The 16,936-nt window shown below is 41.5% G+C and overlaps 2 protein-coding genes across 9 annotated transcripts in view; one reads left to right on the plus strand and one right to left on the minus strand.

Moving 5' to 3' along the window:
• LOC142893397 (mitogen-activated protein kinase kinase kinase 11) overlaps positions 1-16,936 on the plus strand; it is a 395,948-nt gene that overhangs the window by 337,886 nt on the left and 41,126 nt on the right. The window lies entirely within an intron of this gene.
• The window catches only part of nrxn2b (neurexin 2b), a 488,522-nt gene that overhangs the window by 260,996 nt on the left and 210,590 nt on the right, over positions 1-16,936 (minus strand). For all 8 annotated transcript variants that reach the window (XM_076033939.1, XM_076033942.1, XM_076033936.1 and 5 more), the window contains one exon: positions 15,424-15,614. In XM_076033939.1, the coding sequence (XP_075890054.1) occupies positions 15,424-15,614 (191 nt within the window). The remainder of the gene's footprint in view (positions 1-15,423; positions 15,615-16,936) is intronic.

A 16,936-nucleotide genomic window follows, 5' to 3' on the forward strand; every position in this document is an offset into this window, starting at 1 on the left:
ATGAAATTATCGGTGCAGAGTTAATCTCAGCAGAGCAAATAGCACATTACTTGAAAAAGTCGCTAGCGTGTTTGAAGCTTCGCTCGCTGACTGTACGACTGGAGGAGGCGAGAAGAAACGGAGGTCTGCAGCATACTGTATGCACAGTACCGGAATTAGTTATGCAAACTGCGCTGTTCTTTCAGGGGACTTAAGATGTTGAAAAAATGAATAAACATGCAGCGTGCACACACACCCACAGAACGCAGCTCTCGTTGTACTCGAAACTGTACAGTTGAATATATTCATTCAAATTCTTGTTTTTTTTGGTTTTGTTTTTTACTTTCATTTTCACACGGCCCATGTTCTACAGCACTTTTTGCACAGTGCATTGATTTGAAGGAGGAACGACGAGTGTGGAGATACCGGTCGCTCATAACTAGTAGTGGGCTAACAGCTGCGACATCACACGCCGTTGACCAGTCGACCAGCTGAGGTCCCTGTCTAGCACTGCATGTGCTCCGTGCGTGCCGTCTTGTGTCATAGTGACACAGCGACTGAGTCACGAATCACAGATTTGAATTGTGTGGAGCCTGGCACGTCCTTCAGCAGTGGCGGTGATGACAGCAACCACTGGGAGGGTTACTGTTATTGGCGGACAGAGCGTGTGTCTCAACATAAGAAATAATGCCCACTTTTATGTTCCTGTTCCATCCGTGGTCAACACTAATGCATTCTTAAAAGCCAGGTATGATTCTGGCTGCTGTTTGTGATGATGCCGATGTTTGTTTTGCGGCTTTAAAGGTCCCGTATTACACCCATTTTCAGATCCTTGTTTTCATTCGGGTGGAGGAGCCTCATATGATTCCTCGACTGAAAAACAACCAAAAAAAAAAACAAAAACCCAAAAAAAACACAGAACAGAAAACATCACATTTAGCCAGTGTTTAGAGACAAAGCTGGTGCTCTGTTGTACCTCGTGCATGTGTCTCTGGTGGCAAAAACAAACACCTGACTGAGATTTTTGTCACAAAGCTGGGAAGGTATCAGTGCATTTGTTGACATTACAGTGAGCTGATTTCCTGAAAAGTGTGCTTTAGCACACTCAATGTAAAAAGTGACGCACAAAAGTAAAGGGTTCCATTTCATCCATTTCACTTCTGAAAATGGATGGCGAGTCAATGTTAGAAAACATAGGAAATGCAACATTTGGACAAAATGTGTCAGCCCCTTTTTTGTTTTGAATGAATGTTATTTTTTTGGTTTGTTTTTTTAAAAAGTGGTTCTAGTATGATGTTTTAACAAAACCATCGCCCATCCGCTACGACCTGAGCTGGTAAAGAGTGGGCTGGCGGAGACGATGAGTAACCTCTTTCATCCTAGCCAGCAAAACTGTCCTGTGGCTCAGCGGTAATGAATGCTTGTGTTGGTCAAGAGCTCAGAACAATTGAGAAGACCACACCAATTACAGGCCCTCAGACATCGCCAGAGACCACCACCGCCTTCCTACCGTTACCGTAATGACCTCTCAGGGGTCACAGGAAGGTGCTGGGCTGCTATGAGGTGGGTCCTCCCAGACCCTCCAATAGCATGACCAATTTAAGATTAATACTGCATAATTGTTCTGCTTTTTTTTTTTTTTTTTTTTAATGGCTTTTAAAGTGAAACATGGCTCTTGAAACGGGGCTTCCATTTGTGTTATGGGGTATGGAAAGCTCATATATCCAGTTATGCTGAGCTGTGAATCTGATCTATGAGTCATCTGAGGGATGGTGGAGGACTTCTGAGACCATGATGGCTATTCATACCAGAGTACTGACATAGAGCAGAGGGGAAATAGTGCATAAATAAATAATGTGTGTGCGCATGTGAGTCATTCTCTTGAAAATGTCATTTTCCCCCCCCCCTTCCTGTCTGAGTTGTTGGTTCAGCCCCTCATTGTGAGTTGTGTCAGCGTCCAGACAAGACCGGACGGAAGAAATTGCCTCTGCCACAGCAGAGACCCCTACAGTCTAATTAAAGTATTGCAGCTATGTTTGAGTCCTCTCCAAGAGGGATCGTTTTCTGAGGTGTGCGACCCGTGACAGTCATCTGAACATCGAAGTAGCACAGGTCCACAATGAATAGGCTTCGGGAGACTTCCGCTCTGTTTATAACATGTTCATAAAAAAAAAAAAATGGTCTATTTCTGTCAACAAAGTTACTTTTTTGGAAAACACTCATTTCTCACTCGATACATCTCACCATGAGGTGAACATTGTCCTTGATTTAATTGGTTCCCCAGTGAAGAAAGGCATCGCAGTTGCTCTGCATATTCCGCCATACCGTGACATCTATTATTTTTATATTTGTCACCACCATCACCCCCCCCCCCCCCCAAAAAAAAAAAAAATAAAATCCAGAACAAAACAAATCAAGTTTGATAATGAGAACGCGCTTTGAATGCACAATGAATGGTGTCATCACTAAACAACAGCCATCTGCCTCTCGCCAATTCCCTGGAGAGCACAAAGACAACCATTAAGTTTCATTAAATGCTCTATTAAGAATCCCTGCCTCCCTCTCGGGCCCTCACTCCCTCCACCGGGGCTGGCGCTGCCTTCACTCTCATGCCCGCTCTAATTGACAACGATTGAATGATTGCTGATGAGACACACAAACACACACGCAGAACGAGAAAGACACACACACACACACACACACACACACACACAGATGCTGTGGGCCTCGAAATTGAATGGTTTGTGTATGTGTGCGTATGTGTGTTGGCTGAGAAAATGGCAGCCGGTGGGAAGACGCGGCGGTGGGTTGTTTGTTTGTTAATTACGGAGGCGCACCGATTGGGCGTCGATGCCACAACAAGGCGACTGGTGCGAAGGATGGGCGTCAACGCTGCGCGCACGTTAATTACTGATGCGACGGTGCGCGTTGTGCAATTGCGGGGAGCGTCGCTCGTTTGTTTATTTCCGATTGCAAAACAAACGACGTAATATCGAGGAGGACGTGAGGGGACGGGGGCCGCGGCGCAGACTGCTCGCCGCTGTTGGAGCAAGTGCGCGGTGGCCGTGCGATCCAGTGATGCACGCGGCGATTAGTCACCGCGCTAACTGCCCACTGTAACTTACAAAGTTGAACTGTAAAAATAATAATCGTCACGACCGTCTCTGTATTTGCAGAAATGCAGTTTTTGTCAAAGCCAATCGGGAGTAATGTGGAAACATGCGGAAACAAATAAAAATAAAAAAAAAAGCCTTTGGTGGCCCCTGGTGAAACGGTCACCATCGGAACATTCTAGCAATTCAATTATCTTTTTAGCAGCAGGCGTTGCCCACAACGCAGAGTAGGTCTGTCTACCTCATCTTTCTACGGTTTTCCAGAGCAGTTTGGAGGAGTAGATTCTCGCAGCCTTGTCTTTTTTTTCCCCCTTATATCTGCGAATGAAGATGATTTGTTAAGGAAATGTTAAAGGGGGAAAAAGGAGCGGCTGAAAGCGCTGTCTACTGGAGGCTGGCGAGGAGGACGGGTGGCATTTCAGTGTGACAGAGTGATTTGTTTGCCACGCGAGGCTAAAAAAACAACACTAAGAGCACACAAAATCACAGCAATGCTTCTTTGTAAATACACCAGAGGTGCACTGGAAGTCCTTGGGATGGATGTGAATGTCCTGGATGGCGACAGATACAGGCATCATTACACGCCTCCCTGCCTCCATTCCCTTTCTTTGAGATGCCACTCTGTATTCACCTCTTTTTTTGTACTTTATTTTTTATTTTTTTGCTTTGCCCTGGCTGTGCATCCTCCGTCGCACTGCCCACCACTTCTTCTCCCAGTGCCCGGTCAATGTCCTTTACCTTTACTCTCCACTATCCCCCTGTATTTGTTGTCATCTCGCTGCCCTTTCATTTCCCACAGCGCTCTGGCTGTCTCCTCGCCGCCAATTTCTCCAAGTTCCCATTTCTCTCCTCGATACCGGGCGCGGACGGCGGAGCGGGTCAGGTGTCCGGGCCTGTTCCACCCATCAAGATTAAGACTAACTGTTAAAAGAGGCACAAATGTGCGCATGCTGCACTTTTAATTCACTGATGCCTTTCAGGTGATACTCGCTGAAAACAGCCCAGGCTTACCGTGGGCTTACAGAATTTCAATTTCAGATATCAAATCTATCTCACTTTGACCCCAGCTGGGAGGAGGGGCATGCGGGGAATCAGACAATGGACCCAAATCCTGCAGTGAAAGCCTCTGCCTATCTTTAAAGTTACTCTATTATAAACAGACTATGAACTGATGTAAAAGTTTACTTCTAGTCGCTGAGCACACATGCTTGTCGACTGTTAAATCCCAGATTGTTTTTTTTTGTTTTGTTTTTTTTTAATTATTGGAATTTAATAATAAAACAACAGAAACCAGAGGTAAATTAGAAAAACATACTAACATCTAATCACCAGAAAGCAGAGTGCACAGTGACAGTGGTCTGTGATGACTACAATGACCTAGACGACTGAGAAGCTTCACTGACACTGCAGGCAGTAATAACACAAACTCTGTTTTATAATTTCCCAACTTGATCTTACTTATTTTGTCAGACAGGGCAGGTATACATCAACTCCACAAGTGGACCCTCTTTTTATATGATTTATATTGGAATATTTAAATAAAAAAATAATAATGATTTCTGTCAACAAGTATTTGCGAATGGAAGCCAGTCCAGTGGACCTGTGGAGCGAGGTGTGGGTTGGTTTTCAGCCAATTAAACTCCAGGGAATTCTAACTGTAATGAAATAAGGTCAGTGTCTCGCCACTCTTTCTCTTTGATACACACTTAAAGCTAAATTTGCTTCAGCTACTCTTTGGTGTCACTGTGAAAAGGAGATAAGAGCCTGTGATGAATCAATTTAAAAGGCAGAGATCAGTGCCATTTATAGCCGTTTTACTGGAATATAATCCAAATCAATTTGTTTTTCTTACTCCAGAATTGGTTAATTATGCCATGTTTCCACCCCTCACCTCACTGTCATCAGCACTTCCACTGTTTTGTTGTCCGTCTCTACCAAATGCTCTCATTTTAGTTCACTTCTACCCACAGTTCCTGAGGACACAAACACTTTTATTGGCCCAGCAGCTTGAAGAGGTTATAAATATCTCATCAGAGGGTAGAGTGCTCAGTTGCCAACATCTTTTCTGTAATTTTTTTTTGGCAGGGATAATTTCGTATTGTCTTTGTGAGAATGAAGCTCAATCACTTTTTGTTCCTCATCACACATACGAGTTGCTTCCTGGTGATCAACTGAAACACACAATGAAATGTATCAAATTGATTAAACAATACCCCAGTTACTGATGTGCACTTAATTCCCCCAGCAGAGCATTTGTCATGACGACGAATGGTCGCACAGAGGCTGCACATTTTCTTTTTTTTTTTTTGTGCGTGTTTTTAATTGATCACCGTTGAATGAACCAATTTGCAATCACTTTTTTGTTGTTGTGATAATTCAATTATGATAATGATTCATTCAATATATAAATTGTCAATTAACTTTGATGCAGTGGTGATTCGATTAAATGACAATTTATCATGTGCATTTTCATTTACATTAAGCCTAGAGGTTAGTGTAATTTAAACCGGAGGAGAGATTGGGATTTAGGCTTTGAACAAATCTATTAGATTCAATTCAATTAGATTAGACTAGATTAGATCCGATTTGATTACATTACATTAGAAATAACTTTACTGATCCTTTCAGAGAGCATCACCTCAGGGAAAATAAAAATTCATTCTTTAAAATACGATTTAAAAAAAGTGTCAACATATTGCGTCAAGAAATGTGTTTGTCCACACAAAACCATTGAAACTGCTGTAGCATCCCAATCCAGTAATAAGCGCTGGACATAAAACCCTTGCAAAAAATAAAGAATTAAAATAACAATAAAGTGGAAAAAATAAAATTAAGAATTAATGCAACACTGTAAACCACCATTGCATTCAGGTTAAGGGGCAGGCTGCAGTGTCATTGTTTCGGAAAAGAAAAGGTGCATATGGTGTGCGGGTTTTTGGTTTATTTTTTCTTTAATAAGACATGTCAAAAAAGGCTATTTGGATAACCTTTCCTGGCAGTTGTATTCAGTGAATTACAACAGGTCTCCACTTGCCCGACTACAAACAGTTCACTCAGACACACTGCCAAAGTCCGCAAAAAAACGTATACTCACTGGCAACTTTATTAGGCACACCTCTCTAGTACCGGTGTGTGTGTGTGTGTGTGTGTGTGTGTGTGTGTGCGCATGTGTGCGCATGTGTGCGTGTGTGTGTGTGTGTGTGTGTGTGTGTGTGTGTGTGTGTGTGTGCGCGCATGTGTGCGTGTGTGTCATATTAAATTATCCCCCCCATGTTTACAAGCCCAAAATGTATTGAGCTGCTGCCATGTGATTGGCTGATTAGCCGTTGGTGACAATGAGATGAGCGTGAGTCATTGAGAATTCATATCATGATTGTATTGTATCATGATTGGCCACCCCTTTTTGAGCAGACTGCGCTGGTACTCATCAAATGAACTGGACCCTGAGGTCAACTAGATCTGGAGGGGGAGCTTGTTACTGCTGGCCAGGTTTGATTTGACAATCCATTGTTGTCCGTGGATTAAACCGAAGGATAATTGTGGTGTGCGCCGGCAGCATCGCCAACTGCACTGATGCTGCAGATTACTGGGAAACAAATCATGCAAATGCATCATTTCAACATCTGCTTCAATTCTGCTCTCACTGTCTTAACCCCTCCAAAGCTGCTGCTGAGGAGGCTGAGACATTTATGCTATCTGACGTTGGGCGATAATCCAGTTATGGTGCATGCGATTTGTTTGGTTATTATTATGCAAATGCGCTCGGTTGCTGGCAGATCTTTATTTGTGTGCCGTCCTCCCTCTCTGCCGTTCACAGCCCAGCACCAGGTGTAAACTGTGCTGCTGTCAAAGCAGGAATTGAATCAGGTGTGGGCGTTGTGAATGTGTGCTGATACGTGTTTTGCAGTCTCACATTGTACAGCGTTTTTTTTTTTTTTTTTTGTTACATTTTGTTTTATTGTTTTTCTTTTCACATCACATTGAATCTTCGATGAAATCCCTGTGTCTAGGTTTAGTTGGGTGTTTCTTGTGGCTGTTCTCATTTCAAGTGACTGTTATGCTGTTATGTAAAGGTATATGTCAATCTCTACATATTGTATACTTTAAACATGGACACATACCAGTCATAAAATGTGACATCACCATTAATCCTCTGATTCAATTTAGGAAAGTTGCATATTTTTCAGGAGAATTGTCTTAAGAAAAAGAAGCTACAGTCACAGAAAAGGCAAAGCAGAAGCATTTTTCCGCCAGAAATGAAAAAAAAAAAAAAGATATCCCTCTTTCCTTTGTTTAATTATGATTTTGCTCATGAATAAAGCATTGGGGAGGGGAAGGAAAAGATGTCATACTGGCAGAAAGGCAGCGTCTAAGTGAAGTGCAAAAAAATAAAAAATAAAAGCATACGTGGCCCCACAGTATGATGGCTCAGACTTCAAAGAATTAAACAAGCTCCCAGCACATCCTTCTTCAAGCTATTATATCTCTGTCATGAAAGACTGATAAAACTGCCAAAACACAGAAGAATTAAAATGAGCTGTTAGAAATACTGTGGGAAAAAAATATCCAATTAAAAGTGATTTTTTTTTCAAAACACAGATCTCAGAGTGTCGGTACCTTGTGGCCATTAGATAGGCCACTGATTGTATTTCTTATTCTTATTCCTCATTTTCTTTTTGTCATGTGTAGGTTTAGCCTTTGAAGCAAAACCTGTTTAAAAGATGATATGGCCTCGGATATTTCGGAGTGTAAGTCTGTGTTCAGTGCTGTGTGTGTGTCAGAACTTCCCCAGCCATTCCCATGTTGGCCAAAGTAGGAAGACAACTATTCATAGTTTCTCTGCAAGACTATGGATTTCATTTTTGTCAAGCCCTAATCAGAAGTAAGGGAGTGAAAGAAGAAGACAATTTTTAATCTGGCCTGACGGGGGCAGAACATTGTCTTATTGGAATGAAATGTCCTCTTGATGCACTATGATAATAATAATTTGATAATATAGCATGGGATATATGTGTATGCATGTGTTATGACATAATGACCAAACTATAAAATTCACTTGACCGCGATGCTAAGTGAACTACTAACATTAATACAGGTCTCTAGTTTGTCAGTTGACTGCTCAGAAATTCAGTGTGAATGCACCTTAAGACTTAGCTGGACTAAAATCACTAGGTGGGTATCAGAAACAGGGAACCACATGGTGGAAACAGAACTCACTGAGTGGCTCATCATCACTATCAGGAAACCCTGCCTCCTATGGGTGTGTCTTGCAAAATAGTGGACCTTTAAAAACTTTCATTTTGATTCTAATAATGTCGAGCTTTAATGTGAGCTCCCTTGGATCATCACATCTGTAAGGCCGTTTTCTTCAAACTAATCATTGCACAGCTGTCAGCATCCTTGCAAGTGACAAAATCTTTTTCGCAATAGCATCTTCCTGGATGCTGACGATTGGCGCTGCACCTGGATTGCCCGGGGCGCAAAGTTGTTATTGGTACTGAAGCACAATTAACAACCCATTTGGTTGAGTTTGTCAGACGCCGAAAACAGATGCAAGCAAAAGGGCCCATCCGGATTTTCACCGCTGGCAAGACTGCTGCTTGTTAAAATGTGTATACCTGTTGTCGGTCTCGCCTCCTCCTCTCGCTGGCTCTTGCCAGACTGCTGCTCCGCATTGTGTTTCAATTTGTTCTGCTTTTGTTGAAAAATGGAACACTTTCAATGTCATCTCCTCGCAATCCTGCACAAGCACGGCTCATTAGCAGGCATCTTCAAAAGGGAGGATCGAGCGCTGTGTGAATATTGTATGCCAAATGGCTGCTGCATATTTTAAACCTGGGGAACTTTTCTTTAGATTAATTCTACCGTTGTGTCGCGTACAGCTTATCGTCAGTGTTAACATGTAGCTAGAGCATGTTTTTTAGCACGGCGAGCTTCTATTTAAAGATTGTAAGCATTCCAAAGACATGCACAAATGACTCTTTGGTTTACGGGACCAACATGGTTTATTCATTGCTCTAGTTTCAACATCAGTCACTGAATTTAACATGAATACTTATTTTGGAGATTGCAAAATGTGGAGTTCAGTTTGCGAGTTCAACTTAGCATACACAGTTGTTATAGCAAAAAGTAAGGCAGTGACTAATAGCGTGCACCATTGGATGATATCAGAAAAACAAAAAGAGGAAACGTTGTAATTGGCTTTGGTTAGAAAACATCCACTAATGACTGTAACTGTCCTTGCAGTCTGAATTAGTAATCCATATATTGCTGTTAAATTCAATGAGATACGGGGCTGGATTAGCATAAACAAATGGGGATCACTCGCCCCTCTCCGCCATAACTGGTTTTGTTGTTGAGTGTTCACAAATGTAGAGACATCAGCGAAACACGTCTTGATGCAGGGTGCTAGCTAACAGTCCTAAATTTTCTCTTTCAATTACACTCAGACTTGAACATATTGATAGTTACAGCTGAGTTTAGACATCATTTATTGTGTAAAAGCACACAAAAAAAATCAAGCATGTTTTGTTATGTCGTAAAATGCATTAGCTTCGTAAAATGCATTTGGATTTGCCAATCGCTGAAGAATTACATCATGGCAAGTCCTTGTGGCGAAATGTCGGAGAAAGTAAAAAAAAAGAAAAGAAAAGCAAGATCTTTGCAGCTCGAGCAGGCGACATGCTGTTTAGCACTTTCTGTCGAGGATTAGTGAAGACACACCTGTCAACGCTCTCTAGCTATGTGTTACGTGGGTGTCTCCCAATGTTTAACCATTTCTCCTGCCCTACTCTTGAGTTTTAATTTTTCCCACTATCCAAATTACTGTTTCATGTTGGTATAAGTGTGTCATTTCAGACACATATTTAGCTACAGATGTACATATCTAGATATTGAAATTAATGGAATTGCATTAGGTTCTGTGTATAGTTGTTGTATACATGTGCATATATATATATATATATATATATATATATATATATTTAGATAGTGTGGTGCTGAGATTGGACATTTGATAGAAGGTTGACTCTCCAAATGTCAAAATCATAATGTAATATTGCTACGGATGCATCAGATGGCATTGTTTTACTTAAGTCTGGCCCATCGTTGAGCTTAAAATATCTTATTGGCTTTACCTGGAATAATAAATAACAAAGTCTTGTGTTGGTGTTATTAGTTGTTAATGTCACTAAATGTGATGTTGACCTTGAGAGGGTTCAGGATGTTTTTGAGCAGCTGCAGGCAGAAGATAAATGGTAGTCTGGTAGTATTTTACATAGTCTAATAAAGATTCAGAAAACAGCTTTAAGCCTGACTAATATGTGTATTATTTATGTACAGAATGTGTTTTTTTTTATATTCAACAATATTGACAATACAGCTCAGTTCGCCCAAAAAAACATGGTTTGCACAGCGCACACTTAAGGCTCATTTTCTTTATATAGTTGTAATTAACTTGTGGTGTAGGGTTAAATGCGGGAAGGTTGTTGTGAGTCGACCATTTTAACCGTGACCCCTGAAAATCTCCCTCTCCCACAGTGATGACAGCTACATGAACCCCGTTTAATGTATTCAGTGACAATTATCTTTTTACAAGTGCAAATTAGTAGACCTCAGAACGTAATGCAGTGTATTTTTTTTTTACATATAATAATAATAATAATAATGATAATAGTGTCATAGTGCAAGTGAGACGCATTTTAACACAAGTGGTAAAATAGTTCATACTAAAACTATAATAATATGAAACGCAAATAAATAATAGACTGTAATGTGGAGGCTGATACTAGTCACCAAATAAACCAAAAACAAGTTGAAATGATCACGCAGTTTGACAACTGTGCAAAATAGAATAAAAGACACAGTAAGCTCAAACTGCAGATATAGCATATGTGATCATTTAAATGTTGATCCAGCTGGTGAAGCTATCTGCCGTGCCTTCATCTGGAATGATTCGTTGAGAGTGTCTCCGCCTGACAATCACTGTATTTTGTTGGTTGTCAACAACAGGGATGACAGAGGCACAATCCCAGAGCCCCGCATGTTCAATATGTCTTCTGGGACACACATTCGAGACACTAAACTACATCCACTCACTGCTGCTTTCCCCAGGGAGGGGCAGCTGTGTGTGTTTCTCCCTCAGCACACTTCACTTTACAAAGAGAAATGCACTGATTTTGTTTTTTTTCCCCTGTTCAAAAACAAAGAGATGGAGCGCAGAATTAAGAATTTTCTCCAGTTTCTCTAAGCAATTACACTGATAAACCTTGGGAAATCCGGCTTTTGTGTTTGTTTTGTTTCTAAACGCAGGCATAAATGGTGTTAAACGGAGTCTAGAGGATGTAAAAAACAAAAAAACAAAACTCCTTTGTTGTTTTTCTTCTGCATTTGATTTGCCAGGCTTCGCGTGTGACAGAGGAACAGTCACACAAGCATACGCACCCTGACATGCGAGAATAATTCCAGTTTTTCTTGAGGCATTGGGTGCCACAAGAAAGGCATCATAATGGCCTGCTGGTAAAAAAAAAAAAAAAAAAAAAATCGGTTTATTTTAAATGAGTGTTAGCAATTGTAAACGGCATTATTCTCCGTATGAAAAAGTGCAACGTTCGGCGTCACCCTTCAGCACCTGCAGGCGCTTGGCTCGCTGTCTCGTTTTTCTTGTGCGCTTTTTTTTTTTTTTTTTTTATACGGCGACAAAAATAGAGCCTTGGTTGCAGCTGGACTTGCTGACATCCACATCATGTCGAGGCACGAAACAGAAAAGGCTGCTAATGCGTGATGTTGGGACTAATACAGGTTCTATAAAGGGAAAATATTTTGCTGCATTTTAAAAGAGGCATGCTGGGAAATTTCCCCCTTCTGTGAATTGCGCTGGCTTGTCAGCCCTAGTTACATGGTTGTGTTTGACAAACACAACCGTGTACTTATGGGTTCTAAGCTTAACTGTTTCCACTGTGGTATTTTTGTCAGTTTACTTAGTAAAAAAGGGGCGGACTGGGGCTCAGGAGGCAGAGCGGGACGTCTAATGATCCTGCCATTGTGTCCTTGGGCAAGAAACACCTAAATTGCCTTGTATGAAAGTGAATGTTTGGTGGTGGGCAGTCTGCCCTGAGGGCAGCTGTGGCTACGCGCAGTTCACCACCACCAGTGAGAATGAATGATGGTTTCAATGCGAAACGTTTTGAGCGCCTTGAAAAGCACTATACAATAATCCAATATATTATTACAGTTTTAAAAAGTCTGAAATCACAATCAAATGAGAAGTATGGCTGCCCATGTTAAAATTCAGGCACTGCGTTGACATGTACTGTGTACACTAACAGAAGTATTTCAGATACATATTTCTCTACATATGTATTTTCTCTATCAATATAAATGTAGAGTTTAAGGTGCCACAAAATCAATAGGCACGGAATTAAACTCCTTATTTTCCAACGTAAGGTCAAACACCCTTTTGTACCCAACACGTTGATAAGCGAATCAGCAAGAGAACCATCCACTCGGTGTGTAGTGAGTGTGACACTCAGCGAGGGGAACGGTCACAGCGGAGGTGCGGCACAAGGTCTGAATGCCTAATTAAACAGGGGAATTGAGGGAAGGTGCTTTCTCTCCCCACAGAGTCATCTGACGCAAGATTCACAACCACCGCTCCTCTCCTGGGCACGGGGTTGCCTTCGCCGCCATCCTATCCTGAAAGGCCTCTTTCAAATCAAGTGGAAGAACGCTGGAAATATTCGGAGAGCTCGTAAACGCAACAATAGCTCTGTGACTCCACTGACTCACTGGAAGGTTCCTGTCCCTTCTGTGTGTCAAATAATCTTGCGGCAGGTGATAGGGAGCATACACGTATCGACTTGCTGACACCTCCTGTGTAACTTCACACTCACTTAAAAAGAAAAGAAAAAAAAAAAAGCTTCACGGACACAGTCTGTCACCGACGCCTGTAACTAGATAGCTGATTGACAGCCGGTTTCCTCATGGCCCGGACAGCAATCAATCAGAAAAAAAAGAGAGCTTCCTGATTACTGACATCATTTGCTTCACTTAACAGTTGGAGATGACCTGAGCGGGTATACGGCAAACTGTGCTGGGACACACGGGAGTCTAGCCTAATCCATCCATCACTGACAACGGCTAATACATGCCCATCACGCTGCAGCCCATTGTAAAACCAGGAAGTGGGAACTCATTAAGTCAGGTAATTACTGAATATTCTATTGACTTTGGCGTCTTGCTGATTGAGCAAACAAACATATGTGACATTGCAATTTGCCGCGCATATGCTGCAGCTAACTTGGATTCAAATGAAGTGAGACCTGGCGAGTAATTGCACGTCTTTCTGTGTGCAACTGCTTTAGGGGGTTTGAGCCTGTTCAAATCCGATCCATTGTCGGAGACCACGGGCCAGATCCACAAAGCAGTTGCGCCCTTTTCTCAGCAGAAAAAACCCTGCAAATGCAAATGCGCCCTAAGAATGTGATGGGGTGCAGGTAGCGTCACGGCTGCACCAGGCTCATTTGTATACATTGGGATTGCTCTTTCACATACATGTCACACAAGATGACACCCTCTTCAATTCAAATATGTCTCATTCCGCATACATATATATTGTATATGGTCGCGCTAGACTTTTTCATTACCGGTCATTTTGGCACACTGGTAAAGTCGTAAAATTTCCCATCATGCTCATGACGTCACTCACCTAGTTTAAATACGAAAGACTAAACTCATTTTTAGCAATGGTGGTTATACAAGAAACCTCTGCAATACTTGTTAGTGAAAGCAAGTTTGTTTCAATTAGGCCTTTCACTGAGAATATTTTCAAAGATTTTTTTTTTTAACATTGTTATGATATTAAACAACCACATAACCCAAAGTGTTACTGCTACGCAACACAACATTCTGTATCGGAATGGGACGTTGCAATATGTTCATTGCCACCAAGTGGTCAGGGGGGGTGAATTGCAACCTGACTGACAGCATTCATGATTTTTCCATTGGCGTTAAAAAAAAGGCAATGACGGAAAATATCCGGTTAACGTATATATATATATATATATATAAAGATTTGATGCAACAAATTCATTTTTAGCACGCTACAAACACATGCTAAAACAGATGTGTACATTCTCACTAGTCCAGGTCTTCTGCTTCTTCTTATTTGTTACTTTGTTATTTTTGTTCTTTGAAGATGTTTTGCCATTGATCTAAAAGGCTTCTTCTGTTTCGCTCCAGAGATGCTTCCCTCTCCTCTGTTTAAATGGAGCGCCGGCTTCTTCTGTGTTTACGCTGTCACTCTGCTGCTCAGCAGGTAGCCACTCCCAAACCCCCTGAATGACACACTAGACGCCTTGGCCTCCGAGGTCTAAAGCTTACAATTGTGTGAGCTTCCAGTCCCACTCTCTCGGCACACCGGCTCCCTATTCACATTTCAGTGCCTTGTAAACATGGCTATTATCGTCAAATCATACACAATAGCAGGGTATTACGAAGCCAGAGAGCCAAAGGTGTCTCCATCAAAACACAGCCATCTCATTGTGGTGGGAAGTCAAGAGTACCCGGTGCGACTGTTCTTTGAAGACGGACGGGGAGAAGCAACTCGGGAGAGGGGGGAAAAATGGGAAGTGCAGAAAGATAAAAAGTCATAAAGTGTTATTGTTTCTGGCATGATTGTTTCTTCCCAGCATGATTGTTGGACGGGATGTTGGACTCAGCTTATATTGGGATACCGATTAGTAAGGGATATTGCTGTGTTATTGCCCTGTCTCTCTAAACTCAACATCTGCAGGGGGGAGGAAGGAAATAAATAACAGGTGGGTGTCATCTCTCAAGGTAAAGTATGCTGAGTAAAGACGCTGCTTTTTCATTTCACCAACTGTCTACTTGGTGTTTCATAAACACTGGAAGGCTTTTTCCCCTTCTTTTTATCCTGGCATACTGCATGTCTGTGCATGTATCAGGGGAGTGTATAGATGGATAGATAGATAGATAGATAGATAGATAGATAGATAGATAGATAGATAGATAGATAGGTAGATAGGGAGATAGATAGATAGATAGATAGATAGATAGATAGATAGATAGATAGATAGATAGATAGATAGATAGATAGATAGATAGATAGATATTCCAGTTGCACCATTTGGAACTAGTTCTCTCAGGCTGTATTCATGCCAGTACTATGAATTATATTCCAAAAGCCACTGTGATCCAAAAAGAGAGTTTCATTAAGAGAAATTTGGGTTGGCATATGTTCCGGGTCACCTTCTGAACACATCACAGAGGCAGACAAAGTGCGTCACTGGCACATTTCTTCCCCGCCTGTTACCTTTGAGGTCCAGGTTGCGGGCTCCATTGGAGTGCTGAGTAACGGTGCGTGAGTCGATCTTGAGCGTGTGCACATTGTTGGCATCCCGGGACACCACCACATTGTGCCACTGGTTGTCATTGAGTGGCTTGTCTGAGTTCCCCTTCATCAGCGACGGCCCGTTGCCCAGATCGAAGACGTAGTGGACGAACCTGAGGGGAAAAACAAGTGAAAGTAGACGCATTCACATTATAATGGAGCCTGATGGTGGCAATTCTAAACAAACACCTCCTGTGTGTAATTGCCCACAATATGTGGCACTTTAGCCAATTCAAAAAAGGCAGATAAAAAGGTGCAATAGCAACACTTTTTTTTTCTTGTTTATATACATTCATACAGTTTTATGCCCATACATTAATCAGTCTGACTGCATGATGTAGTAGGTACCATAAGAACTTCTACTGCATCGCCCAACATGCCTCATACATTGCTGCTCTCACATACAGTCCAAGCAGAAAACCTGACTTTTGGCTGAAATGTATGGAAAATGTAGGTTATTGTATTATATCATGAAATGGCATTCAGTAGAAGGATGCAGGGCTCATTTCTTCACCTCAAACTATTTGTTGAAACAAACGCTAACAACAGTGGTGGCTACCACAAAAACAAAAAATGTCAAGCAATAACTCGTCATGTGACCTCTTTGTTAGACATTGCCTTGTTCTCATGATGTCAAAATGTGAACAGCATGATGAAGAGGACTGCCATGGATTCGTGAATCAGACTGATCGGGTTAATCACCTCGTTCGAGAACAATATGTTATGCAACATCTACTGAAACACTAAATAGTTGGAAAGGTGCATTCAAAAGTTTTGAGAAAATCAAATTAATCATTCATCAGTGAAGGTTAGATTGCATTTTAGGTGCAGTCTGAAATTTCATCCCAGCTGTAATAATATTATTTGTATTATCCCCATAGCAATTTTAATACCCCTCATTCTCAGTGAGCGGTTTGTATGGATCTTGTAGAATTTTAAAAGATGGGTGAAACCCGACGAATGTGTTGGCCTTTCAGAGGGGAGTTGAGAATTGATTTCCACATGAAATCGTGTTTTACCAACATATTTTTATCACAAGAAGTTCAAAATAGTGTTAGAAGACTCAAATTGCCAAAGAGGATTTAAGACAAAAAGCTACAATTATTTTGATCAACTGTCTCCCTTTTGCTCACTACCATGATAGATGTTTCTGGGGGGAAAGAACATATTGTACATATTGCATTTAAATACCAAGTTCATGTGGATTTGCTCATTTCACTGGGTTTAGTTTATTTAATTGGTGGTTTGAGATGTACCTGTTATGTTTGTTTGTTTGCTTTTTTTGTGGAAAAGCCCCTGATCGCTTGACAGCAGATGAGGTGGCAGAGATGCTGCTTTCACAAAACGTGGCTGCCTTTTGTCTTTTGGGTTAAGGCTATTCTGGCTTGCTCTTTCAAGGTATGCCTTTCCCCCCTTTGTTTTGCTCATTTTTGCC

Source organism: Nelusetta ayraudi, unplaced genomic scaffold (genome assembly GCF_046127955.1).
Source record: "Nelusetta ayraudi isolate G7.1 ecotype Tasmania unplaced genomic scaffold, CSIRO-AGI_Nayr_v1 ptg000042l, whole genome shotgun sequence".
NCBI classification, from domain to species: Eukaryota; Metazoa; Chordata; class Actinopteri; order Tetraodontiformes; family Monacanthidae; genus Nelusetta; species Nelusetta ayraudi.